General features: G+C 55.3%; 1 protein-coding gene across 6 annotated transcripts in view; it reads left to right on the top strand.

Moving 5' to 3' along the window:
• The window catches only part of COL27A1 (collagen type XXVII alpha 1 chain), a 134,512-nt gene that overhangs the window by 31,413 nt on the left and 77,629 nt on the right, over positions 1 to 25,470 (top strand). For 5 of the 6 annotated variants that reach the window (XM_087869436.1, XM_045791099.2, XM_087869438.1 and 2 more), the window contains exons 6-12: positions 4,243 to 4,296; positions 5,737 to 5,790; positions 13,919 to 13,963; positions 14,576 to 14,629; positions 15,102 to 15,146; positions 17,935 to 17,988; positions 18,834 to 18,878. In XM_087869436.1, coding sequence (XP_087725562.1) covers positions 4,243 to 4,296; positions 5,737 to 5,790; positions 13,919 to 13,963; positions 14,576 to 14,629; positions 15,102 to 15,146; positions 17,935 to 17,988; positions 18,834 to 18,878 — 351 coding nt within the window. The remainder of the gene's footprint in view (positions 1 to 4,242; positions 4,297 to 5,736; positions 5,791 to 13,918; positions 13,964 to 14,575; positions 14,630 to 15,101; positions 15,147 to 17,934; positions 17,989 to 18,833; positions 18,879 to 25,470) is intronic. The other variant, XM_087869437.1, reaches the window with a different exon arrangement.

Here is a 25,470-nt window from a genome sequence, read left to right as displayed (position 1 = left end):
TTGAGTTTTTTAAACATCTCTTAGTAAACTTTTATAGCTTTTATTGCATAAGACCTGCACAGCTCTGGTATGCTTAGAAATTTTATATTTTTGTTGCTGTTATGAGTGCAATATTTTCCCCAATTTTCTAGCTGGCTGTCAGCTACTGACGAGGACTGTTGACTTCTGTATTTTTGTACTTTTTGTGTTTATTTTGTAACCACACCCTGTACTGTATGATTTTATTGATTTTTAACAGTATTTCAGTTAGTTCTCCTGTATTTTCTAGACAGGTCCTCATATTGTTTGCAAAAAAGGACATACTTTTGTCTGCTTTTCCTCAAAGGCTAGTTGTCTCATTTGTTTTTCTTGCCCTATTGCATTGGCTGGAACTTCTAAACACATGACATAGTGGTAGTGGGAGGCCCAGGTTATCTTCAGAGGAAGCCGGTCTGAGCCAATCCCAGCCTTAGAGTTGTCTTTTGAGAGTCTATTCATTCATTTGCTCATTTGTGAAATATTTTATGATGCCTCCTCTGGACCAGGCCCTGTGCTGGGTACTTGGATTAGAGATGACTTACACAGGGGACTTCTGGCCCAGAATTTCCCAGTCCTTCATGATGTGTTCCTCCTTTGTGTCAGTCCCTCTCTAGACCTCAGCCACTCAGAGCCCTCTATTCCTCTGCTTCCCAACCCTACCTGCAGAAAAGGAGCTCAACATAGTCCCCACTCCCACTATATTTGTAGCATTTATGGTTGAGGATATACTTTCCCATCTGTCTTCTAGTTCCCAGAGGTTCTGTTAACTAGTCCAGAAGAAGTACTATTCCCTATGCGGACAGGGAAAGGGGCTTGCCCAGGGTTGCACAGGCTTGTTGGGTGGAGAGCTGGGTTGGCAACCAGGTTCTTGTTCTAACCAATGTGTAAGCAATTAATTAGACTTTATATATTCTTTCTATTTCTCACTGGGGTATCTGTAGGAGTCTGGCTGGGAAGACATATAGTTTTCCACCTTCACCTGACTAGGGGTGCCTCGAGCATCTCTGGAGTTGAAAGTTCATCTGCCTCCCTCCTTGTCTTCCTCCAGCCTTAGCTTAGCTGGAACTCCCTTCAGGGATTTCCCCTCAGTCTGGGTCAAGTTCTCCCTGATATACTCCTCACTCCACTTATCATTGGATGGTAGTTCTTGATCTGTAGTGTACTGAAATGTAAAGAGCTTGGGCTCTGAAACCAGACTGCCTGAGTCTAAGTCCCATTTACAAATTGCATGACCGTGGATAAGTGACTTAGCCTCTCTGTGCCTTAGTTTCCTCATTTGTGAAATGGGATGGTGATTGTTGCTACCCCACAGATTCATGTGTCCAGGGCTCAGAAAAGCACCCAGTCTGGTTTCTCTTTTGAGAATCCCCCATGAGCATGAACTGTGTCATGTTCCCCCTGCGGTATTCTCTGTATTCACCCCAAAGCTTGGCTCAGAGTAGATGTTCAATATATATCTATACTTGTGGCTATTGTACTTGGGCAGGGATTACATCGCCGGCACTGTGCTGGCTGCTACGAATGCAGAGAGAAATCCATAAATAATGAAAACGGCTCAGGTAAGGAACCCGGACAAGGGAGCAAGTCCATCATCTTTTGGGGTCTCAGTTTCCCCTTTTATAAAACGACAGAACAGGATACACGAAGGCCCACCCCTGAATGTGTTTCAAGCCCAGCTGCTGCAGACCGAGGTGGGCAAGGGTGGAGTGGGAAGAAGCTGTTGTCCTTTTTTGGCCATTGGAATCCTTGGTAGCCCTGAGCCTGGCTTTGCACTTGCACTGTGGACATAAAAGGCATCGGAGCAGGGCTTGTGGGTAGCTGAGATGTGTGTGAGGGGTGGCCAGGGCGAGGTGGTAGATCTCAGAGGCTGGGTTCTGCAGAAGTGACCTGGAGGGGCCCAGGTGGACAGACAGTTGGTGTTCCAACAAGGAGGGGCTGGTCTCTCGCCTGGGGCAGCTGTCATCTGGTCAGAGGGAGTGCTGGAGAAGCATCCAGGCTTCTCATTCATAAAGGAGTAAATGAGTGCTTCGAAGTCAGACCGAGTGGGCACTAGCCAGACATGGGAAGACCTTGCCTCTTATCTGCGTGTCACCCCAGGCAGTGACCTGGCCTCTCGGAACCTGCAGCTCGGTTCTGAGTTGCAGCCAGTGGGTGTTGAGAGGACGAGTGGACACAGTGTTGGACATGGTGTAGGTGGCTCTGAAGGACCTGCCCTCTTTCAGGCTCTGTCCCGTTGGAATGTAGTGACTTCTTGTGGAGAGCAGCTGAGCCAGGATTTGGAAGGGCCGGGTTCTGACAAAGAAAGGAACGAAATGGGAACTAATTAAAGTTGGCCAAACCACCTCTCCCTTGCGACGCATCCATTATCTCACTGGCTTCTTGCCAAGAAACCTAAGATGATGATGGATGTGTGTACGTGTGTGTGTGTGTGTGTGTGAGCATTCACCTGTGTGCATGTGTGTGTGCATGCACCGACGTGCGTGTGAGCATGTACCCGTGTGCATGTGTGTGTTTGCATGCACCCATGTGCATGTGTGTGTGAGCATGCACCTGTGTGCGCGTGTGTGAGCATGCACCCATGTGCACTCACCCATGTGCATGTGTGTGTACATGCACCGATGTGCATGTGAGCAAACACCCATGTGCGTGCGTGTGTTAGCATGCACCCGTGTGCATGTGTATGTGTGTGAGCACGTACCCATGTGCACGTGTGTGTGCACCCGCATGCTTGTGTGTGTTTGCACGCACCCGTGTGTATGTGTGATTGTGCCCATGTGTGTGCACCTATGTGTGAGAGAATGTGTATGCACACGCCTGCATGTGAATATGTGCATGTATGTGTAGGTGTGAGTAGGTGTGCGTGTGCCCTCACACATGTGTGTGCCCGTGTCTGTGTGTGCGTGTGTGTGCTGTGCAGCCCCCATTTTAAGGCTAGGAAATGGAGGCTCAGAGAAGTGAAGTGACTTGCCCGAGGTCCCTCTGGGATTCCATGCCTTCACCCCAGGACTTCTGAGTCAGGGCCCAGCTTGGGGAGGGAGCGTGGGAGCGAGCATGAGGGCAGAGATCAGGGGTTCTTGGAAGGTGACACCAGGGTGGACTGACTCTCCAAAGGACTGTTTTCTGAGTAACTGAGCCATGTGGGGCCCGAGGAGTGGGCTGGCAGCCGGGAGCACTGTGCAGCCCTGTAAGAGACGCAGCTGGTGTACCCACAGGTCCTCTCCCTGAGCCTCATGCTCGGAGAGCCAGGACCCTTGCGACGGGGACCCTCCCATATGCTGGGCACAAAGGCTGCTTGTCTCTGACGGGGAACCCACTGCTTCTTGGTTTTTCCCCTATTTACTGCCTATTGTAACTCATCGGGTCCCAGGACATCCCTGAACACGGACCTCAGGGGTCTGTCTTAGCTCTGCCAGGGCCTCAGCTTGGGGCCTCAGGCCGTCCCTTTCCTCCTCCTAGCCTCAGTTTCCCCAGATGTGTGTGTGGGGGTAATAACACTTCCCTTGCCTGCTTCATCAGGCTGTGAGAATCTCATGAGACCAGGGTATTGCACACTGTGAGGGGCTGTGCGCAGACGTAGTGGTGTTACCGCACAGACCCTCAGTAAATAGAGAACAGTGAGGTGAGCATACTAGAAATTCAAGAAGAATCGGACATGCTTCTTTGATGTGTCTCTCAGAAACGCTCTGAGAGCCCAGGGGAACAAGTCAGGGGGCAGTCCTAGCCACACGCACATGCAAGGACTGGTCATCAGAGCTCTGCCGGCTGGTCAGGAGGACACATTCAAGCTGCATCTTGAAGAATGTCTATGGTTTGGTGAATGCTGCTTGAGGAATGGTTTTCTAGGCGGGGGTGACAGCCTGAGCCAGGACCTGGCAGCAGGGAAGTGCAGGGCGTTGCTAACGATGGGCTGTGGTCTGGCGAGGAACAGAGGGACCCTGTCTGTGAGTTTGGCGACTGGAAAGTGGTTTGCAGAGGGTGGGTGGGACCAGATGATAGAGGACAAGGGTCACGGAAGGAGGAGTTTGGAGGTGTCCTCATGAAGTCAGTGGGGAGCTATGGAAGGTGTTAGTGCAGGGAGGAACGGAACTGGAGAAGACCCCCCTGGAGGTGTGTGAGCGGGGGGGATGGGCGGGAGGGCATTTTAGCAGGGGATAGGACTTTGAGCAGAGGTTGTGGGGAGATAGCCTCTCTAGATGATTCTAGAAAGAATTGTTTTTCTTTCAGGGACAGAAAGGGGACCCAGGGCTCTCACCAGGAAAGGCCCTCGATGGGGTGAAGGTAGGTTTCCAGGGACCCCAGCATCGAGGGAAGTGGGGGAGTGGACAGTAGGGAAACCACCGTGCCCCAGCAGAAGACACTGTGTGTCAGAGGCAGGAGGTGACAAAGTAGCCAGGGAGGAGTGTGGTTGGGTGCTTTCCTTGAAGTCCTTCAGCCCGTGCCAAACCCAAAGTCATTCCCTGTACTTTCTTTGGGGGTGCAACCAATAAGACTGACAAAAGATTTTGCCTGCGGACCCACCGTTGGTGAGTGACCTTTTGTGTAATGTCCTGCGTTTCTGTTGGGCCCTCTAGGTGACCCTTGGCATCCAGAAGCTTTTTGCTAGCATACACCCAGGAAGCTTCCAACAAACATTCAAAATCCCCTCTGAGGTTAATTTGAGCAGACAGGTCTGTGGATTTCTAGGAGATGGGAAGGGATCGGGCCAGAGATTCAGGGCTCTCTAACTCTGAAGGGCTACGGGACCAGAAGTTTCTCGAGGAAAAAAAGAACACTTAGGCCAGAGGACTTCGTCCATCCCCGAAGCATCCCCCCATACACTGATTAAGGGGCCTGGAAGGAGCACAGGACAGGTAGGAACAGGGAAACCCAGACTCTAAGTAAGACCCCCAGCTCTCAAACATACATATCCTGGACGGAACACTCGAGTCTGTCTGGCTCATTCTGGGCATGAGCCCAAGAACCCTCCTGACAGACAACACTGCTTCTCAACCTGGCCTCCTGTGCTTGGGCACATAGAAGACACAGCCCCCTTTGATTTCCCCAAGATATAGGTGGCTCATTCCTTCACATCCTCACATTTTTTTCACGCAGCAAACATTTACTAGGTGTAAGCATTCATATAAATGCCCACGTGCTCCTCGTCGAGACCTTGTAACACAGGACAGACGGGCCCAGCTTGCAGATGAGATAGCAGAGAGGCCTCAGAGGCAGGTGGCTTGCTGGAGGTCACAGAGCTGGTCAGGTCCAGAGCAGGTTTGTATCCAGGCCTGACAAAGTCCAAGAGCCTGGGCTTCTCTCTTGCTCCTGTGTTGTCCGTTCTCAGGTCTCAAAGCAGAAATGCCCCCTACTGCCCACCATGCCCAGCGAGGATGAGGAGTGGGCAGAAGGGAAGGTGTCTCAGGAATGCAAAGAGAGAGAGAGCGGACTAGAACGAGGCAGACAAGTTGTGTGTCCCGAGGGGCAGTGGTTTTCAAACACGGTTTTAACAGCAGACCCCGTTCCTTACTTGATATCCTGTGCCAACGTCCGGGGTATAAAATAGATCAAATGGAGTGACTGGGTTAGCGGGGAGGGGCTGGGTGCCCAACCACTCGGCTGCCCTCTGGGCCTCCAGGAGTCCCGTTTGCAGACAGTTGGCCGTGCGAGGACACGCCTGCCATTTCATGAGCGTCTCTGCTCCTGTTCCCCCCGCCTCACCCCTTCGTCTGTGTTTTGCAGGGCGACGTGGGCTTGCCTGGGCTCTCTGGGAATCCAGGACCTCTTGGACGAAAGGTACACCTTGCTTTCAGTGCTTTGCCTTGTCCAGTGCGCTTTCTGTCTAGCTTGGTTATTTCACCAACCAGACCGTGCGAATCTGGTTGGTGCTCTCCCTACGGAGCCTAGCACAGGGCCTGTGCATAGTAGGTGTTCAGGAAATGGGGGTGGGGGTGGGGAAGACCGTGCAGGCCAAGGGTCGATTGCGTTCTGCAGGATTGCTGGTGGGGATTCCAGGAGGTGTATCGGCCTAGGGCTACTAGGCCACGTCTTCGGCTTGCGCCCTGGCTCCCTGCTGTGGCTGCAGCCCCCCTGCTCTCTGGGCCATCTGGTTCTTGTCTGAACAGATGTAGTGTCTCCTGGCTCCATGTTGTCCTTGCTCTGAGGGTCCCTGTGGCACTTGGAGCATGAGGTCTCCTGGATCTCCTTCTCCACCCTCCATGGCCAGAGCATAAATCTGAAGAGGCCAGACCCAGACAGGAGTCTGTGGCTGTCTGTGAGCTGAGGAAACATGGGATTTTCTGGCTCAGAGAACACAGGGACTCCCTCTCCCCACTCACTTCCCCTCCGTGCTCCAGCACTTTCTGATGGATGAGGTGTGAGTGGAAAAGTCTCTTTCCAGTACCGGCTCATAAAGCAGCCCGTGGTGGTCTCGCTCTGCGTGGGGGTGGGAGTCTAGTAGAGGTGGCAGGAGATGGGAAAAGCAGACTAGACCTGCTCCTGCCAGGGGTCCAGGGCTCTCTGCTCTCAGCAGATGTCCAGGGAGGCCCAGAGCCCCCATCCAAGAGGGACCAGCTCACCTGAGAAGGGAGAAGCATCTTTTCCCAACTAAGGCAGAGTCTCTGTGTAGTTAGGAAACTGAAAAAGGCATTTACACAGTGGCCCCGGACCCCAGCTCAGGCAAACATGCAGGAGTTTGTCCGTGGCAGGCCAATGGGCAGAGCATGGCGGGGCTCAGGTCCCAAGGCCGGGACCCCTGACCAGTCGTGAGGGCCGGGGAGGAGGACCAATCGGGTAGAATGGTACTGGAATCATCACTGTTTGTAAGCACCCTCTCCTCCCATGAGCCTCTTCGGTGACAACAGCGGCCACTTTGCCCTGATGCTCTTCCGTGGCTTCTCTGCATCGTCTCGTGTGGGGAGCCTTGGGAGAGAGGGGACGTCAGTGGGTGAGAGGTGAAGTCAGCATCCTCTTTGCTCACTAGCCCGTCGGATTGGGGTGTCACCTCAGCATGACACCAATAATCCTATTCATTCATTTATTCGACAGAAGTGATGGAACGCTTATCATGTGCCAGGCAGGAGGCAAGGTGTGGAGCTGAGTAAATAGACAAAAATCCCTGTCCCCCTGGAACTCACATTCTTGTGCGCGTGGTGGGGCGACAGATAATAAAAAGAAAAACAGTAAAAATAGAAGGACAGGGGCGCCTGGGTGGCACAGCGGTTAAGCGTCTGCCTTCGGCTCAGGGCGTGTTCCCGGCGTGATGGGATCGAGCCCCGCATCAGGCTCTTCCGCTATGAGCCTGCTTCTTCCTCTCCCACTCCCCCTGCTTGTGTTCCCTCTCTCGCTGGCTGTCTCTATCTCTGTCAAATAAATAAATAAAATCTTAAAAAAAAAAAATAGAAGGACAAATGGAAAATGGACAAAAATAGGCGGGAGAAAGGGAGTTTTGGTTGTGAGGGTTCCCATGAGGGTTCCCATGGCCAATTAGAGGTGACGCAAGGAGTGACTGTCCTTTGTCACATTGTTTCCTCACAAGAACCTCCAAGAGTTAAAGCACTATTACGCCTGTTTTACAGCTGAGAAAACCGAGGCTCAAATTGACCTCATTCATTCATTCGTTCATTCGTTCATTCTTCCAGTTGTTCAGCAAATAAGCACGTAGGTCCCAGGCTCGCCCAGGTCACCAGTGCTGACACTGGTGTTAAAGGCCAACGAGCTTATCGAGGGCCTCGTGGAGACGGAGTTCTGTCGTTGTGCTCCCCGTGCCCCCGCCCCTGCCTCACTGTGCATTAGAACCGGCTGGGGGCTGTGGGCAGGGACTCTGGTCCCGTTAGTGTGAGTGGGACCCAGGTACAAGATTCTCTTGTGCAGCCGAGACTGAGAACCACTGGTTTCATGAAATACCTTCCAGAATTGCTAAGCTGCAGAGTTGGAATTTGAATCCAGGTCTCTGGCCTTCAAGCCCTTTCTCTGCACAACGCTGATTGAGACAGCTTTTCAAATAAGAGAGGCCCCGTTAAGTGGGAAAAAAAGAGCCTCTCCGGCTGAGAAGGTTCATTTGTCTGCCATCCATCTGCGATGTTTGCTGAGGGCCTTTGCCAAGCCAACTCCCAAGGGCTGGGCAGGCGCACAGAACAGGCCGGACAGACCTGGATGGAACCCAGCTCTGTCCCCTCTCCTGCCGTGTGAGCTTGGGCAAGTGGCCTCATCTCACTGAGCCTCAGTTGGGATACAGGGAGAGGTTGGGTGACATGAGATGTTCTAGCCCCAGCACTAGCATGGGGCTGGCACTTGTAGGCACTGCATGCATGTTTGTTGAATGAATGAATGATCACGATCATGAAGGAAAAGCACTGAAGGTCTTGCCCATGTGGGACCATCAGTCATCTTGCCTAGTTACCAGCTAACCACCTTCCACTAGCCAAGAAGGCTACCAGAATCCTATTTGCACTTCGGGCGGGTGGAATCCTGTGCTGTCCCTGGGCCGACCACCTTGCCTTCTCTCCTTAGAGCCGTGCTTCCCAGCTGGGGGTGATTTTGCCCCCCAGGGAACAGTGAGCAATGTCTGGAGACATTTTTGGCCATCACAGCTGGGAGAGGGGGGCCACCAGCTTCTAACAGGTAGAAGCCAGAGATGCTGTTAAACTTCCCACAATGCTCAGGACAGCCTCCCCTCCTCAGCAAAGACTAACCCGGCCCACGGTGTCAGTAGAGCCCCGGGCTGAGAAACTGTGGTACGGAAGCCCCCCTCCGTCCTGGGCCTTCCTGTCTCCCTGCGTTTGCTTATGCTGTGCCCTCCCCCGGCATGATCTTCCACGCTCATCTGCACGCATCTGTCCCTCAATTCTACTCTCCAACACCATCTTCTCCAAGAGCGCCCTCCCAGCAACCTCCAGGCAAAAGTCACACCTTCTTCCCCTGATCACCCGGCCCACCTTCTTAGCCTTTCCAGGACTCCGAGCATTCGGCTGGCGGGAGACTGTCTGGTGTCCTTGGCGCATTTGTCAGCTGGAACAAGTGCACAGAGGCCCCGTTCACCCTTGTCTCCTTATGAGGCGCTTAGCACAGTGCGGGACACAGGCATCTGTCCTGTCGCATACCTCCCTCCTCCCCTGCCTGTGGCAGACACCACTCATTGATCTTTCCTGTCAAGCCCTGATGTGACCTCAGAATCCTTCTTAACACATTGCCCCACGTAGACATGACTAATGGAATGAAATTGGGACTCCAGTTGAAACTTCTTCCCAGCTCCTTTTTGCAACCCTCACCCTGCCCACAGGCCCTCCTTGTGCCACCTGAGTTGGCCACTTCCATGCAGAGCCCCTACCTAGAACCTTCTCCAGGCTCCCCTGCTGCTGGGCTGCCCTGGGCTTCTGGGGCCTAGGCCCACCGCCGTTTCTGAGCTCTGCTGTCCAACCTGGCCCCTCCTTCGAGCCTGTTTACAATGCCACAACTTCCGGTTGGCTATCTACACTGTCTTAGCATGCAATGCTTCTCCTTCATTCCACTTAATATGTGTTACCTTCTAGAAGGTAGGGAATGAGTTTGTTGTGTTCACCAGTGTATTCTTCATGCTTAACACAGGGTCATGTCTGGGGTTCAGCAAACCTTAGTTGAATGAATGAACAATTGTTTGAATGAATGAGCCAGACAGAAATGATGTGTTCCTGCCCGACCTGTCCCAGGTACCCACTGAGCAGAGCTTGATGGCAGGTGCCTGGCTGCGTCATGATGGACTGCACTTTTGGACAGACCACACATTTCTGATCCCTACAATTTCTGAACCGACACAATGCTTTGAGAGGCCAACAGGGAAAACTGAGGTCCAGAGAGGAGGAGGGACTTGGCCAGTATCATGTAATGAGTCACAGCCTCCTGGCCTGTTTCTTCCTCACTGATCCTTTCTGTCAAATGGGGCTCTCTGTCCTGCTGACTGCCCCCGATGGGCTGTGGAGGTGGTCGAGAAGTTTAGGGGGTCTCATGGAGCGCTCAGCAAGCGTGGTAAGTTCCGTGTTACTGCAAGAGAAACTGGGGCCTTGCACACTGAGGTGGAGCTAGGGGAACGGCTGAGGTCTAGGCACACATTGCTCCCCAGGACCCCCAGGCAAGAACAGGACCCCCCCCCCCCACGCTCCCTGCCCAAAGCCCAAATAGCATCCCGGCCGACGGGGAGGCTGTCTGCAGCAACAGTGAGGTGATGTCTGGTTTCTCCTTGTGCATTGTAAGCAATGATTAATCTGGCTCCCAAACCAAAATATAGACCGAGTTCTATTATAAACACGGGTCCTGTGGAGACCCGCCTGCTGGGCAGCCAGAGGCCCCTTACAGACTCTGTGGTCCCTGGAGCTCCCCTGAAGCGTCTGCTCTCCCCTAGCACCAGTCAGGCACCGATCACACAGGCGGGAAATCACTGCCCGTGGGTCCACCTTGCGGTTAGTACTCACCCCGTAATTGCTGGGGCCCAGGAGAAGATAATGGTTTAGATTCTTCCAGGTCCTGGGGCCCTGTCATTTGAAGCTATTTGGCTGGCCCCAGCTTGGTAAACACTGTTAAGGTACTTCCAGGGAGCATAGGAACCTCCCCCCACTTTCCCCCCCACGCCTTGGCCTCGCTCAGCCTCTGCTGCTCTCAGCCAGCCAGGAGAAGTGGGTAGTTCACAGCAACGTGCAAGACCCTTCAAGGTCCACTGTTTGGGATAGACCTAGGAATCGTGGCCTGTTGGACAAAGCACAGCCCGGGGGTCTAGAGTCCTGGGGAATAGCCTGGTCTTGGCCATAACTTGCTAAGTGACCTTGGGCAAGTCCCTTCCCCCTGGTAAGTCTGTCCAATGAGAAAAGTGGGCAGATTGATGGCTCAGATACTCCAGGGTTCTGTGACGGTCCTCTGCCCTGGAAATGCTGTACTGAGCCAGACACTCTGTCCTGGGGAGGAAGGTCTGTAAGGGGGTCTTTCCCTGTGTGGCCCTGTGGCTCTTCTACGTGGGCCTTGGGCCTCAAGTATGTCTTATCCCGTGATTGGGTGGTTAGGGTTTAAGGACTGGAGTCACACCCTGGCCTTGCCCCTGGAGAGCTGTGTAGCCTCAGGAAAGTCTCTTTACCTCTCTGAGCCTCTGTTTCCTCGTCTGGCACTGTGTATGGTAACTCCTACCTGCTAGGGGATCGCAAAGAGTTGATGAGCTGATATGTCTATTTAAAGTTCTAGGACCAGGCCAGGCAAAGGGCCGGCTACTGTCCCTATCCCTGAAGATAATGCATTTCCTTTTTCCTGTGTCCTGAGTAAAGGGTTTACTTAAAATCTTCTTGGATCTCCCTGGCAACACTTCTCTGCTGGAGCCTTGGTTTCCAGCAGATTCCTTCCTGACTGCAGGCGAAGCCAAAGGAGCTGGTGATGCTCAGGGGCTCCCTGGTCCCCTTTCTCTGGCTTCTGGCTTCTTCTTAACCACCCACCCCTCTCTGCCTCACCCCTCGCTCATTCTGCTCCCGTCACAGGGGCCTAGGTCTTCATCAAACCCACCTGAGAGGGTTCTTGCCTCAGGGCTTCTGCACCTACTGTTCCCTCTGCTGGGAATGCCTTTCCCAGAGGGCCAGCCCTGTTTCAGGCTCCCGTCATTTGTCTCCTCAGAGCACCTGCCCAGCTACCCAGCCACAGCTGCCACCCCTCCCCAACACGGCCTCTCTCTGTCCTCTGACTCTGCTCACTTTTCATTGTAGCTCTGGTCACTACCGCACAGTCACCATTTTCAAAATTTTAACTTTTAATTACGGCAAAAACCACACAACATAAAATTTACCATCTTAACTGTGTTTAAAGGCACGGTCAGCAGTGCTAAGCACATTCACATCCTCATGGTGCAAGGCATCTCCAGAACTTTCCCATCTTGCAAAACTGAAGCTCTACACCCACGAAAACAATGACTCCCCATTTCCCCCTCCCCCAGACATTACCTTTTATATTTATTTGTTTTTATATCTCCTTAATTAGACTGTCAACTCCATTAAGGCTAAAGGATGTTGTCTTCTCATTCATCCCAGGCCTGGAATGGTGCTGGCACATAAAAGTTCAGTAAGTGTTTGTTGAATGAATGAATGAACTATGAAGGTCACGATGGTGACAGCAGCAGGTCTTCACGGGGCCCCTGAATTTAATGCTGGGTACTGTGCTAGGTGCTTTGCACACATTATATCATGTGACCCATGTGCCAGTCCTTCTATTTCCATTTACGAAAGAGGAAGCCAGGGCTCAGCGAGGTGACACCAGTGGCCTCAGATCACACAGCCATCCAGTAGGCAAAGCAGGATAGTTCCAGGTCAGCCTGACACAAGAGGTCTCAGCCACTCCATGTGCGAGCCCCCGGCTGTGGCCTCCGCCTCGGTTTGCTCCCTGGGGAAAAGAACGTACCCCCCCAGGTAGAAGACACTCACAAGCCACGTTGCATCAGTCTCGCGGGCCCCGCGTGTGAGATGTAATCATATCGCCGAGCGGTCCTGAGGTATGAGTAGGTGCAGAAGGAATGCTTGTAAACTCCCCAGACCTCTTGGATCCAACCGACACTGCTGTTTATCATTAAGAGTCCTGCTTCCTGGGGGTCCGCGGGGGGTGCTGAGTGCGTGTGCCGGTGTGTGTTTGTGGACATGCGTGAACGGTGACTGTGCCTGGAATGTCGGCAGGGCTCTCTGTGTGGCCTCAGGTGCCAGAAGGACCCGGCGGTGAGTGGGAGCCCACTGCTACTTAGCGGTGGGGCTTGGAGTGAGTTCTCTGAGACTCTGTTTTCTCCTCCGTAAAGTGCAGATGATAATTCCACCCCTCCCCCCAACACACACCTCTCTGGCTGGCGTCTCGGGGGGGGGCGAGGGGGTCATGCAGGTGTGGTCTCGGGTCAACAGCAGTACACAGAGGGGGTCTACAGGCATCGTCTTGTTTATCGCGCTCCGGGGGAGCCGTAGAACTTCGGAGTTCGCAAACACCAGAGCCGAGGGGGCCTGAGAGTTCTCGTGCCCTCAGCTGAGGTCCAGAGAAGGGGGGAATCCCACCAGAGTTGCACGGTAGGTGAGGGACGGTGTCAGAGCCAAGCCCTGGGCTCTCTGTGCCGGGGGTCTAACAGAGATCTGTGGGGCCGCCCCTGCCTGGTCTTAGTTCACAGCTGCCCTGAGCTGATGGAAGTTTGAAGTCCCGGGTTTCCCTTCGGAGAGCCCCTAAGTCTTAGGAAACGGCTCTGGTGGTCGTCCCTAGGGCCATGGGTAAGCACACACTGGTTCGATTCTCTTCACCTAGAGACCTGGTGGTTGGGCCGTGGGGACAGAGGGTCAGGGTTGGTACTGGCTTGTGGCCAGAGTACTTCTCAATCAGACATTTGAGTGGCCTGTTCCTCCGTGGAATGGGGGCTGGGACCAGTGAGAGGAAGGGAGGCCACTGTTGTGGTCGATGTACTTGGTCGGTACGGGTGAGATCTTTTCTGACGGGGGTTTATGAGAAGGAGCAGGTCTTGACACGGATCCCAGCATCACATCCCAGACCTGAAGGTCCTAATTGGTCCACCCATCCCTTGAGAACTCACTCTGCCCCTGCTTCGGATGGGCTCACCCCTGTCTGGATTTGGAAGGAATGGTTGGGATACAGCGTTACTCTGCCGAGGGGGGGCTGTCTCCCCGTGCAGCTCACAAGCGCTGTGGGAGGAGTGAGCAGCTCTCCTGATGACTTCTGGTCTGCGCGCCATCGGAGGCAGAAGAAGCCATAGCAGGTGCCAACCCTGACGGCCTTGTGTCCATTCAGCGAGTGGTCACTGAACACACACTCCCCGCCTGCCGTCCACAGAGCATGCGGTGCTGAAAAGGCAGGCAGGGCGGCTGGGCCTCTGCCTCCTGATCCAAAGGCCCAGAGGCCTTCCTGGCCTGATGCCTTTTCTTCCCCCCATCACCCCCCACAGGGATACAAGGGCTATCCTGGACCGGCGGGGCACCCCGGAGAACAGGTGAGGGCCTCGGCCTCAGCCCTGCCCTGCTTGCACTCCCCCTGCTCCACCCCTCTCTGCCCCTGGCCTCCTCCCCTGGGCTCCATTCCACCAGTGAACCCTAGTACCTCCCACACTGCGGGGGGCCCCGAGCCTACCCCACCTCTCTGCCAGCCCCATCTGCCTGAAAGAGCTGGAGTCCACGCCGACCTGGCGTTGGCATGAGCCACTCAACTGCAGTCAGAGCCATGAATAGCTGGCCTGTTCCGGACGATGTTAGGGGATATTATGCACGCCGCCACGGGGTTTGCAGGAATCTGGGCTGTACTGGCCCAAGTCAAATAGCAGCCCCTGCCAGCGTGGGAGAGCCAGCCAGGGCTTCTCAGAGCTTTCTCAGTCCTGGGCGGCCAGCAAAGGGGGCTTGGTTTGTCCTTCTAAGCTGGTCGGACCGGTTTCACAGAGGGGTGGGCTGGGGGCCCAGCAGGCCCGTGGCTTCCCCTTCCTCCCCATTCAGCTCGCATTCCTGCCCTTTTCTTTGTCCATTGTGAGTGAGCCCCGGTCCCCCACCGGCCCCCAGACCCAGAGCTGGGCAGGGTCTCCTCTTCCCTTATGTTTCTCTTCATTCCTTTACAGGGGCGGCCAGGACCTGAGGGCAGCCCAGGGGCCAAAGGTTACCCTGGCAGGCAGGTGCAGTATATGGCTTCTGGAAGCTCGGTGGCCATGGTGGTGTGGAGATGGCCACGGGTGCCCCCCAGGCAGAGGGAAGCAGCAGGCTGGGGGCCGAGGAGCTGTGCCCGCTGGGTGGGCCCCAAAGAAAGGGCTATTCAGGGGGCTGGACCAAGGAACCCTCTGTTTGAGGGCAGTAGGGCACAGGATGCTCGGGAGGCAGCAGAAGAAAGTCTTCTGGCGCTGTGGGGGTGGGGCTTCAGAGGCTCCTCCCACTTAGTCTCTCCTTCCCCCTCCCCACCCCCACCCCCGTCCACTCCCCCAGGACTCTGGGGCAGAGTGGGGTCCTCAGTGTAAAGACTGCAGGTCTAACCCCACTCCCTTTCTACAGAGGGGGCAGCTGAGGCCCCGAGGAGACAGGACTTTCCCTGGGTTGTTGGCAGCAGGGAGAATGTTTCCCTATGTCCTTGCCCCTCTGTCTTTTATGTTTCAGGGGTTACCTGGACCGGTAGGAGACCCTGGCCCCAAAGGCAGCCGGGTAAGTGGGCCTTGGCAAGTGCCACTCAGGTGGGGCCCTGGGTGGTCATTACCTGTCCCCCGAACGGGCCTGGTGGGAGGTGAGGTGTGCAGGGTCTCTATACAGCATCTGGCAGGGGGCGGCACATCTGCCCTCCCACCTGAGTGCTCTTTGGAGAGCAAAGGGGCAGCAGGGTGGGCAGGCGATGGGGGATCCTTGAGCCAGGTAAGCCGGCTTGGTGTCCATGCCTGGCGGCCTGGGCGGCAAAAGTTCTGTTGGGTGTTCAGCCATGGCCTGGCTGCCGTGGTCAGGCGTTTGCTTGCCGTGGCCCCCAGCACATCCCAAGTGCTAGGGGACCTAAGTCAGGGCTGCTTTGCCTGCCGTTACAATCCTCAGAGGCCTCTCTCCTGCTCCCCTCCCTACCCTTTTTAGAGAGCAGGGGTGGCTGATGGGTGGTGTTGCTCAGGCCGGGAGGCTGGTGGAGCGTCTGCTCTTCCTCTGGTGGAGCAAACCCTGAGTAGCCAGCAGCCTCAGTTTCCCCATCTTTACAATGGGAGTGAGGTCTTTTCCTACCTCCGACATGGTTATGGGGATACCAAGAATTTGGAAGCAAGTACTGCTGAAGAGGGGCTCCCAAGTGGGGAGGTGGGTGGTGGAGAAGATTCTGGGTGCACCAAATGGGGGTAGATAGAGTTTGAAAGTCTAAGAGATAATGTGGTGGAATCCCGTTGTCTACACACAAGGAAACTGGATTCAGGCGGGGACCGGACAGCCGTGGCTCGCTCTGCACGTCTAAGGTGGAGCTGGGATGCGGACTCAGGTGTCCTGAGGGCCGGCCTTGCTGCCTCTCAAAGCATGCCCAGCAAGTGGGTCACACAGCCCTCGGTCAGGCCAGGTCAGCTGTGACGTGTCCTCCACATCCGAGCCAAAGCTATTTACGGCCCCAGTCTGGGCCTTAAGCCCTGCAGCTGACATGTGGCCGTTAGAGCGTCTGGGAGGTGGGCAAGGAGGTGGGTGGGCAAGTTTTCTCGAGATGCGATGATGTTGGTGATGATGACAGTGGCGATGTCATGCAGGGGCTGGGGAGGCTGCTGTCCTGTATCCGGCTCTTCCCACCAGCTGTGGCCCCAGAGGCATGCTGCTGACATCTGGGGCTGCTTGCTGGTGGCCATGCTGATGGCATCTTCAGACCACATGTGGGCCAGAGTTGCTCTGGCCCCAGCACCCTCCTCTCTGGGTCACAGGGCCCTGAGCAGCCTGGGGGAGCTGGAATCATTCAAGCCGCCCTCCCGCCCCTGCCACCACCAGCCTCGTCGTTGGGAAAGTGGTAGAGCGTGGGCTTTGGAATTAGGGCAACTGGCTTTAAGACCTGCTGTGCCCTTAACTAGCTGTGGGATGGCGGGCAAGTTGCTGGACCTCTCTGAGCCCATTTTTCTCATCTGTAAATCTGGAATATAAGCCCTGGTTGGCAGGATCAGTGTCCCTCGTTACAGTGAAAGACGTTCATCGCACTGGACACTGAGAAGGCGCAATGACTTCTTGACCTGCTAAGGAGGGAGAGAGGGCTGTGAGCCTGCACTGGTTGCTAGTTCGTGGGAGGCAGTGTAGTTGAGTGGTTAGGAGGCCTGCCCTGGAGTCAGTTGACTCGAATTCCAATACCAGTTTGACCGTGATCCAGCCGTATGACCCTGGGCAAGTCACTTCACTTCTGGGCCTAGGTGTTCTCACCCTTACAGGGGGCTGACTGATAATACCCTGCTTCCGGGGCTGTAGTGGGGACACAGCAGATGCTTGAATGCACGGGAAGCCCTGAGAACCGGGCCTGGCACGCAGTTTGTGCTCAGTAAATGTTAACTTTTGTGAGCGTTATTCTTAAAGCATTCCACAATCATCTAGAGAGCGCAGGGAACGATAGGAGCTCTGGGCTAGGTCCCTGCCCTTGAGCAGTTCCCAGGCTAATGAGGACATGAAACATGGACACAGATAATGGAAGATACATCAGAGAAAGTGGTAAATCCTATTAACGGAGGAGCCAATATGGTGCGTGGGTGGAGGGAAGGGACGGGTTCTGCTGGCCAGAGGCGAGGGCATTGGAGCTGGGCTTGGAGGGGATGGCTGTGCCGTCGCTGGGGTGGGAAGGGCATGCCCGGTGGCGGGCACAACTTGGAGGCAGAAAGTCAGGTGCATTTGAGGGCAGTGGACTCCCAGCTCTGCCTCGACTACTTGTGTCGCTTTATCTCCAGAGCCTTGGTTTCCGTGTCTGTGTGGCGGGGGAGTGGACGGCCAGTCCGCGGTGTCGCTGGGGGGGTTGAATGCAGAGGCGAACGCGTGCCAGAGGGGCAGGTGCTTTTGCTGCTGGCGTTCAGACAGCTGTGGGTGGATGTGAGCCCCATTTTCAGGGCCTTTGTGGCCTAGGAGGAGGCATCGTGGAAGCCATGGGCCCCTGGCAGCATCCTTCAGAGCAGGTGGAACCTGGTGCCCCTCTAGCATCTAACCCAGCCGAGAGCTTCCTTCCTGCAGGTCCAGGAGCCCTGGTGCGGGGCGGGCCTCCCCCCCAAGAGCGCCCGCGCCCTTCCCTGGCGTGAGGGTATGTGCCTTTGGACTACATCGTGGAAGCCAGCACCATGCAGTCCATGGGCATATACACTTGCCTCAAGGCCTGTGTCATCGAGGAGCCGCCAGAGCTGCTGCTGCCACCAGCGAAGAAGAGGAGCCTGGGTGTGGGAGGGCAGCGAGGGGGACTGGGACGGGTCGGGCCAGCCACACCCCACTACTCGGTCCCTCTGACCCCCTACCTGCTCTTTCCTAGGGCTACATTGGACTCCCAGGGCTCTTCGGCCTGCCAGGGTCCGATGGAGAGCGAGTGAGTAGGCTTTCTTTGTTTACCTCCCACCTACCTCCCCACCCCTTCCGCCTGAAGAAGTCCAGGAGTCCCTCCTGGATGAGGTGCCCTTGAGTTGAATAGGAGTCTGCCACAGGGTCAAGGCAGACCCCTTGCAGACTTAAGGGATAGGGGGTACAAAGTCAGGGAAGTACGGTAACTTGGCACGTGTAACAGGGTATGCCATCAAAGCTCTGAGCGCAAGGCAGGAATGATAGGAGATGAGCTTGGAGGGGGCACCTGGGCGAAGTGACATGGGCGCTCAGGGCCCAGATCAGGAAGGGGACTGGATTCTGAGAGCATGGATAGCTTCAGAGGGCTTTCAGCAAATGAGAAATGGGCCCACTTTATATTTCAGATCAAGTGTCTGCAAGTCATCTTTTTATAAAGTGTTTTTATAAAGTGTTATTGAACACAACCATGCTAATTTGCTTACCTGCTGCCTCCAGCCACTTTTACCTGTGGTATAACGGCGAAGACCCCGCGGCCCAAGGGCCTCTTCCTCCCTGTCCCCTCCCAGCCTGAGCCCACATTGGGGAACTCACTCGTAACCTCATCGACAAGCTGGATAGGGAGGACCTTGGGAGAGCACCTGCTGAGTACCAGGGACACTGGGCACTCTCCTAGGCGTTTCCCCAGCTCAGGTCCACTGCAGAGCGCAAGGACCATGCACGTGATGGGCACGTAACTGGCACCTACTGGGTGTGACCTGTGCGCTAGGCCCTCTGCGACTTCCTCTTGTGGGTGGCCCTGGGGCTGGTTTGGGGCAGCGCTGGCTGTCCCCTGAGGAATCCTGTCCTGACCTCTTCCCTGTCTCTCCCCTACAGGGCCTGCCTGGTGTTCCTGGCAAGAGGGGCAAGATGGGTAGGCCGGTAAAGATTTTCCGTGTCTATTATGCAGACTCTATGGGTGAATCTGACGTCCCGGGGGCCCCGCCGCCCCATGCACCTGCAGCCCGGGCGTTCTCTGCTTCTGTCCGCTCGGCCGTCGCTCTGCTCTGAGTGTGTGAGCCAGCATGCGGGCTTATCCCGACCAGGACACTGACCGGCGGCTGTTGGCTGGAGCTGGGGCCTGCTGTGGCTCTGTGCCCCTCTGGGATGGCTCCTCTGTGTGTGTGTGTGTGTGTGTGTGTGTGTGTGTGTGTGTGTGTAATACTTGCTCTGCTGTGCGGTCCTGCGTCCAGGGGCTTCTATTGTCTGGGTCAGTAGTGTCCATGGGCCTGCTTGGACTGGGGGATCAGGGCTAGACCCAGGTCTGGGCTCCTATCTCTGAAAACCCTCAGTCTCTGTGTTGTCTGGGGGTGACCAGAGTCACATGTGCACATGTGCACCTGCCAGGCCAGAGGGCGGTGGGGCATGTGAGTAGGCCCAGGGCAGGTATGACCCCCAAGAGGGGCTGGCCATAACCCCAGGTTCACCAGCTTCACCCATAACTCTCCAGTGTGGCAGAGATTGCTTTCCTCCTCCTTGGGCATCTGCAGGGCAGGAAGAGAAAGCCAAGGCACAGAGAGGTTAAGTCACTTGCCCACAGTTTCACAGTCAACAAGGGAGCCGAGATTCTAACACCGCCATTCGCCTGCAGGGCTTCTGATCTCAATGGTGGATCAAGATCTCAGATTCACTGACTGGCAATAATGTCGTAGAAACAGATGCCCCAGAATCTTCACCTGGTGGGCGAGACATTAATTCCGATGCTCTCATTACTCACAAGGGGAAGCTGAGACACCCCCCCCCCCCGCCTGCGGTGATATGTCCAGCACCCTTGCTGCCAGCGGAGGGAGACCCCAGACTATAATGGAGGCATATTTCTTTCGGGCCTGACCTCCGTTGGTGGCTTAAGGTCCCATGCGGCTGTCCACAGGTTAACCCCTAGACTTGGAAGCATCGTCAGCTTGGGGTCTGGTCTTTCCTCTGCTGGTGGTTGATGGGGAAGGGACTGTGGGGGAGTTTGGAACTTGAGAGGTATCTGGAAGGGGGCCAGGAGCACTCAGCGGTGCCCAGAAAGGGGCTTGTCTGTGATTCTGGGGTTGACATGCGTGATCGGGGCATCTTACCTATTATAGTGTATGGGTCTGGGCCTATGGGGCCAAGTGTGGTATGCAAAGAAAAGCAAGATCCAGGTCCTGGTCTCAAGGACCAGAGGGGCACCTCACCCTCAGACTAGACCTTTCTGTGGCTGACAGCCCCTCTGTGCCTGGGGCGTCTAACCCCTGACACCTGGATCTGGGCAAGGAGTAGCACTGAATGCTTCTGGCTTCAGGGCAAGGACCTGGCAACTGTGAGGGCTGGGCTGGCATCTAGATCTGCTCCTCGAGCCAGGTGACCTTGGGCAAGGAGACGCATCCATCCATCCATCCATCCATCCATTCATCCATCCGTCCGTCCATCCAGTGAATATTGAGTGTATACTGTGGGCCAGGCACTATGCTTAGTGCTGAGCAGTGAGCAAGACAAAGTTTCCATTTTCATGGGCAGATAGACAATGAACAAGGGAATGAGCGTGAGTGAATGAATGTCAGATGGTGCTGAGTATTAAGATAGAGTGGAGTAAGGAGACAGTGAGTGCTTGAGGTATTCAGGAATCTTCCTTACTTCTTGAGAAACCTTAATGAGGTGAGAATGGGAGCCCTGTGGCTATCTGGAGAAGAGCTTTCCAGGTTGAGGAGGTAGTAGGTGCAAAGGCCCTGGGGCATTGTTGGCTCAAAGCCTCTGAATTATAGTTTTCCCCTGTGAGAAATGGGGATAATAGCTTTTAGCTCATGGGGTCATTCTGCTTGTCACATAGTAAGTGCTCGATAAATAGGAGCAGTCATTATTCCTGTTTGTAGTTTAATGGGTGGCTGAGGCTGTCTGTGCTGTGTCACTTTGAGCCAATGGCTTCACCTCTCTGGACCTGTTTTCCCCGAAGTCTAAGGTGCAGGGGAGGGGCAGGTAACTTCCTGAGATGATCTCAGCTTGGCGCCATCCCCTCAGCCAAATCAGCCTCCAGAGCCCACCCATGAGGGATTTGCTCAGACTCTATCCTGGGAGGCTGCCAGAGTACCGGGCATTGCCTCTTTACAGATGAGGACATGGAGGCTCGGGGGCTGAATGACGTAGCCAAGGTCTTGAGGCTTCTGAGGGTCATTGTTGGGTTGAAACACAGCAGCCAGAGTTTTCGCCTCTTGCCCCAGAGTGTAGCTCTTGAGCAAATGGATTCTAGAGTCTCGTGAGCACGGAGGAGGGAAGTGCTTGGAAAGCCCGGGCATGATGGCTTCTTCTCCACCCTGCTGCCACAAGGACTTCCTCTCGTGGCCAGGCTCCAGCTTTCCTCTTCCACCTCCCCCTTTTTCCCCCTTCCAGTGGCCTCTTCATCTGCCTTTTGCCTGCCACGTACTTGTTTGCTCCTTGGAGCTGTGGCCAGGAAGGCAGCGCCCGCTCAGTCTGAGGTGCTCGGCGCCATTTTGCTATCTGCGCGTGAGATGAGACCACTCATTTTCCGTTCCACAAGAATTTACTGGACACCTACCAGGTGCCAGGTGCTGGGGATAGCACTTGTAGCCAAAACATACCCTCCAAGAGCAATATTTATTGAGGCCCTTTTGCTCTCATGGCATCTGAAGTACATAGGATTCTCGCGCTGATTCTCCAAGGTGAGATGGACTACACCTGTTTTCCAGCCTCGGAAACCAAGACCCAGTCAAAGCCATTTGCTCAGACACCCTCTGGGGGCCTCACCAGACCCGAACCCCTGTAACTGACAATTCATTTCTGTTTCCTTGTTCCTTGCCTTTAACTTCCTAAGATTCTGCCCTGTCTTTCATGATGGGGGTGTTGCCTGGCACTGCGGTGTCAGGCATGGGTGGGAGGAATCCCCCTTCTTCAGCAAAACAATCCTGGGGCCACACAATACCCCCGAGGGCCGTGAAAGTCCCCTTGGCCCCGGTCCAGCTGCCATGGCCAGCAAATGGGCAAGGGCTGCACTGGATATGACAGTGTATAGAGCAAGACTTGGTGTCACCAAGTCCCCCTATGGCTTTGTCTCTGCCCATGCCAGGCCTCAGTCTGCCACGTCCTCGGCCCACACGTTCCCTAAGCGGTCTTTGGGGCCATCCCCCTGTTGCCAATACTCCTGAGCCCTTGATCTGGCTGGGGGGCTGGGGGGCGGGGGGCGCTCCTTCTGCAAATGTGCTCTTGTGAGGGTTTGGGCCAGGCAATTTCTAGGCATTTATTAACAAGAGGAAATGTCGGAAGAATGAGCTGAATTCCCTTATGCCAGATCGCAGCTGGCCTCATTTCTGGCAGGGCCGGTGATGATTCTGCTGTAGTTCATCTCTCTCCAGCAAGCAGAACTTCAGGCTCGTGCACGCGGCCTCCTAGCATCAGGTCAGGAAGGAGGGTGTGGGAATCTTTCGCTGATGGGGTCCTGAAGGAGATGCTAGAGGTCAGAGCATATCAGAGCTGCAGGAACTTTAGTGATGAGCTGGCCCGACCTCTCTGTCAGACAGATAGGCAGACAGAGCTCAGAGAGGCTAGTAATTTTGCCAAAGTCACACAGCAAGTTGATGGCAGAGTTAGGACTCAACCCCAGGACGCTTGCTTCCTTTTTACCTTACACTTCTCTCTGTGCTCCTATTTTTAGCTCCAAAGGAAAGCTTAGGCTAACGCTCTCATCTCCGCACATCTGCTAGAATGAAAAGTGTGTTGTGGTTTTCTGAGGAGGGGTCCAGATATAAGATGTTGCAAACTTGGCTGGAGCCAAAGGGGTTTCTCCTGGGCTGTCCTGGCTTGTTCTGGGCATGGCACAGTGACACTCGCAGCTGGGACAAGGGTCCCTCCCAGAAGTTAGGAAGATGTGACAGTGAATCCTCTTGTTGGGCGGGCACTCTGTGAACTTACTATCAAGCCCGCTGGAATGCCTGGCAAGGCCGGCCACTGCTCACAGCGTGTCTTGTGGCCTCTGGCCGGGCCTGCAAGGCTGGTCTTGCGTAGTGAGTCAGGCCGGCAGACCCTCAAGGTTACAGCTGGAAAGGCCCAACCCTGGCTCCCACTCCCTCGGTGTGTGGCTCGGGGACAACTGGGACTTGCCCAAGGCCCCACGCCCATCGGGGGTGGGAAGAGCTTCTACCATGGTGCATTTGAGTTTCAGGGCCCTTTCCAATTCTCAGACTGTGGGGAACAGGGAGCTAAGTGACAGAGGTCTCGTGTTTCCAGGTGGGGAAACTGAGACCAAGACAGATGAAAGCTTTTCACAGTGGTGATGCTGTGAGAGGTGGGGTATGGTCCCCCATGTCCCATACTTGGGCTAGAGCTTCCCAGGGCTGTTGGTGACCCTGGGATCCTGGTGAGAACTTGACCTACCTATCTCCTCATTGTTCCCTGAGGTGACTCTTCCTGGGGGGGCTCCCTAGTGGATTCCAAATGGGCAGGGTGAAAACACGCTCAGCATCGTGACCTCCAGGGGTCTTTCTACGTCAGCACACTCAGAGTGCATATGTGTTCTAGAAAGGACTACAGCTTTTCTCCTGCAAGTACGGCAGGAGGGATGCAGGTTAGGCTTGCACAGGAATTTCCTGACTGTGGAGAATCTCAACACTGTAAACCGCCCCCCCAGATCCTTCTGCGGGCTCTTCTGAGAGGTTATTCTGTATCCCCACTGTTGATGTAAACCGGAGCTAGCATGCCCTGGCTCAGTAGAGCATTCCGGGGCTGCATTACGACATCTCACTCCTTCGGCCCAGCTCTGCTAGGGGAGTTGGCAGGACGGACCATTTCGTAGGTCAGGGAGCTGAGCCTTCGAGGCGTGAGCGGGACTTCTGAGCCTGGAGGCTTCATGCCTGCTCTGCCTCTCTAGCCTACCTTCCAGAGGCAGACGGATGGGGTTGACCCCGCCCAGAGGCAGGGGAGTGGCTGAGGTGGCCCTCAGCGGCCTCCTCGGACCTTGGCATCCTGCTGTGGATGTGGTGACAAGGCCCGCTTTCTCTTCACATCTATTTCTCTGAACTGCTGTAGCTAAGACAGGATTTGGAGTCCCGTCCCGGAGCCTGATTCTGTCTCCTCCTGGCCCTTGTTCTGCTCAAAGTACAAGGCGTCCAGTTTCCCGGGGGCCCCGACCTGGGGAAGTGGAGACACCACGTGGCTGGGGCCCCGGCAGGGCGCCGAGCTCATTCCTTGGGCCTCGGGCCAGCCTGCTGCAGCCGGGAGCGGAGGCCCGCGGAGGAGGGTCCCGCTGCTGGCCGGGCCGGGACTGCACTCCATGCACGACGAGATACGGCCAAACAGAGGGAAGCAGAGTGGGAGGCAAGTAGGGCCACACGTCCAGCCTGGCGGCTGCCTCTCTGAGATCCAGAAGGTCCAAGCATCGGGGCCCCGGGGCAAGTGCCGGAAATGAGATATTTCTCCAGCAGTGGAGGGGGGATGTAGGCTAGTGGGTAATGGGGCCTTGAGTACGCTCTGGGCCTCAGTCTCCCCACTGGTGCAATGAGGTGTGGATTGTCAAGAACAGCTAGGGTCTTTCTATCTTAGAGATTGTTCCAATCGCAGATTTGTTCCAGCACTTTTAAAGCTCCTGTCTTTTTTTCAGCCATTATGCTCTTAATTACTCATCTCATTGGGCTGCTGGAGTTTGCTCTTACTGTCTTTGTTCTTATGCTGCTGTTATCGGCCACTGGCTATCTTTGGGCTCTTTTGTCTGCAGAAGTGCCTGCCTTTGGGATTTTGATCTTTCTGATGGTCTCTCCCTTGCTTATGCCCCAGAGATGTGCCTTCACGTTGCTGCTGCTGGCAAGGGACACCTCAGCTCATCCTGTTTGTACGCCCCATTGTACAGCAGAGCAAACTGAGGCTTGGAGAGGCCCATGGGTGGTGGAGCCAGGACTGGCATCGGATTGCCCTGCTTCCAAAGCTTCATGGGGGAGGCTGGCCCAGCAGCTGGGCCTAAGGGGAGTCCTTGAGCCAGCCTGAAGTGGCCTCTGAGTGCAGACCCATGGGTTTGGTACTGCCTGGGGGCTGCTTAGTGTGAGTCTATTGGGCATTGCAGCCAGGATGTGTGCCTGGGGGATGGTGTCAAGGTCCTCATCTTGCCCCAGGCTGGGTGGCATTCCTGTGTGTAGGGGAAGAGGCTCCTTCCTTCCAGGCCTCGTCTAGGGGTTGGGACAAGTGTTCTTAGAGAACAGCCCCCTCCCCCAGCCTGAGCAGGACAGTGGGTCAAGCAAGGGTCTGCCCAAGGTCATACAGCCAGTCTGGAGGTGAGCCAAAGCTAGTCTCCAGACACTGGACTTGGCGAGCAGAGTGCAGACTTCCTGAGTCCTGCCCATGTGGAGTTGGCCAGGTGCCTGGCTGGACAGCTTTGGCCTTGTACCCTGATGGATGGTCCTCATCTCCTGCCAGGCCCCTAACCCCAGCCTCCAGAGATGAAGGCAGAAGCGCAATGCCTTCAGAAGGCTCCTCTGACTACAGTCCACCCAGCCGATGCCTCCGGTCCCAG

Source organism: Ursus americanus, chromosome 18 (assembly GCF_024610735.1).
Source record: "Ursus americanus isolate L20-20 chromosome 18, mUrsAme1.1.p, whole genome shotgun sequence".
Classification (NCBI taxonomy): Eukaryota; Metazoa; Chordata; class Mammalia; order Carnivora; family Ursidae; genus Ursus; species Ursus americanus.
The sequence above is the reverse complement of the archived record's forward strand: the minus strand, read 5'-3'. Positions and strand labels throughout refer to the sequence as shown.